Source organism: Monopterus albus, unplaced genomic scaffold (assembly GCF_001952655.1).
Source record: "Monopterus albus unplaced genomic scaffold, M_albus_1.0 scaffold26.1, whole genome shotgun sequence".
Taxonomy (NCBI): Eukaryota; Metazoa; Chordata; class Actinopteri; order Synbranchiformes; family Synbranchidae; genus Monopterus; species Monopterus albus.
Genome location: NW_018127906.1, coordinates 1926644 through 1928785, shown reverse-complemented (window position 1 = coordinate 1928785; position 2142 = coordinate 1926644). Strand labels below are relative to the sequence as shown.

Here is a 2142-nt window from a genome sequence, read left to right as displayed (position 1 = left end):
GTGACAGTGCTCATCATTCACACATGTGCAGGTTTTTATTTTGTTCAAAGGGGAAAGACCAGCCCTCAGGACTTAAGCACAAATTAAAGTGGCATCAAACCGTGATCAGAGCCTGATTCCTTCTGTGTCAGAGTTGGACATACGGTGTCTCATTAAAATGAAATTGTTTTGCATGTGAATAAAGAAGGAAAATCTATTTTACAGTACATCTATGGATGGGGTCTGACAGAATCTGATCTTTACTGGCCAAGCACGTTTACAGGGTGCGCTTTGCAAGGCAACAAGAAATAAAACTAAACTCTGTGTTGAAACAGTGAAAATGTGCAACAACTTTCAATCAGCAGCAGAAAAAGAGACACAATCTACTTATAAATACTGTCTATGTAGACATGAGGCACTGCACCAGGGTGATGCTGTATCCTACTATATACACAGTCATGGGTTAAGTGTTGATCAGAGCCAGGGAGGAAACTGTCCCTGCGCCTGGTTGTCTTTGTGTACAGCGACCTGTAGCACCCAGAGGTGAGGATGTCAAACAGTTTGTGTCTGGGGTGTGAGGGGTCTGCAGAAACCTTCATCTTAAACTATGACATTTGCAGGAACGTACTCATCACAGTTAAAATGACCAGTTATGTTTTTAACATGGTTAGAAAACTCCAACTCCTTAAATATTATATTATATAATTTGTTAACAGTTTAGCTGTGTCTATGCCGAGTGAAATCCATTTATAACTAATAAAAGTGGGCTCAGACTGCGTAAAGGACTAGATGCTGTCAAAGCCCTTCACTGTGTGTTTGTGTTATAATGACAAGGTTAAGGAGCAGGAAGCTTCTTCAGAGGATGACACACTTGTTGTTGTATTTCTCTTTTAACTTCTCTATCTCCTGCTCTTGACTTTTCTTCAGGTTCTCCATCTCTTTCAGCTGCTTGTCTTTCTGTCCCAGTTCTTCCTTTAGCTGTGTTTCTTTGTGAATCAACAAGTTGTCCACCAGTTTACGCTGCTCCTCGGTCTCCTGCATTTCCTTCTCATGCTTTAGCATCAGGTCCTCCAGCTCCTCCTGATGCTGTTCCAGTAGACCTGCAAAGTTCATATTGTATATCTGTCTGAACCTGTTGAACTCCTCCGCTTGTTTTCTAGCCTCTTTTTCGTATCTATTGTTCATATCATCCACTCTTTTCTTGTGTTTCTTCTCTAACTCATTTCTTCCCTTTTCCAGTTGTTCTCTTCTCTGTTGGTCTTTATTTTCCCCTGTCACTTCTCTCTCTTCTTCACCTTCTGCTCTTTGTTCTGCCATTCTTTTTTCCATTTCTTTAATTTCTTCTTCATGTTGTCGCTCAAGTTTCTCCAAGTCTCTCTGTATCTCTTCTTCCTTGTCTTTCAGGATCTTCTCAACATTCCTCTTTATTGCTGCTTCAGCCTCCTGCAGCATCTCGTTGGTGTAGCAGCTGCCTCCGTTCTCCTTCACCATGGTGTCGACCTTTTTTATCAGCTCACTGACCTGTGTGCGGTTTTGTTCATCATAGTTGTTAAACACATGGTATCTTCCTCCACAGTCAGAGATCAGCTTCTTGAAGGAATCATCACATTCTTTTTCGATGTATTCTTCACCGGACTGTAGCTGGTGCTCCAGGTCGTCTCCTCTCGTGAACAGAACGATGGTGAACTGTTCTGAATTCTTCCCAAACACTTTCTGGACAAGTTTTAACGTCTCCTTCTCCTCTGCTGTGAGCCGGCAGACCTGTAGCACCAACAGGAAAACATGTGGTCCTGGAGCCAGAAGACTGATGCACCTCACCAGCTCCTCATTCACCTGTTCATGGGACATGATGGTGTCAAACAGACCAGGAGTGTCGACCACAGCCACAGGACGACCGTTCACTTCTCCCTCTGCTTTCTGGCAACATTTAGTGACTGATTTTTGACTGGATTTGGCTTCAAACTCCTTCCTTCCCAGAATGGTGTTTCCTGAGGAGCTCTTTCCACCGCCGGTCTTCCCTAGCAGCACAATCCTCAGACACTCTGGGCTCCGATTCTCATCTTCACCTGCAACATTAAAAGAATTGCAGTTATGTAAAATACTAATCAGTACTTCTACAGTACAGTCTCTAAGGTCTAGTGTAGAACAATTTCCATATATCAT

General features: G+C 43.0%; 1 protein-coding gene across 1 annotated transcript; it reads right to left on the bottom strand.

Annotated features, from left to right (window-relative positions):
* On the bottom strand, positions 1–2142 carry LOC109957439 (GTPase IMAP family member 4-like). Its single transcript, XM_020595330.1, has one exon. It carries the CDS (start codon positions 2140–2142, stop codon positions 835–837), a length of 1308 nt encoding a protein of 435 aa, XP_020450986.1. The 3' UTR covers positions 1–834.

Bases quoted from the DNA above. Each gene is read 5' to 3' on its own strand.
- LOC109957439 (XM_020595330.1), bottom strand. From the start codon at position 2,142: ATGATATATGGAAATTGTTCTACACTAGACCTTAGAGACTGTACTGTA.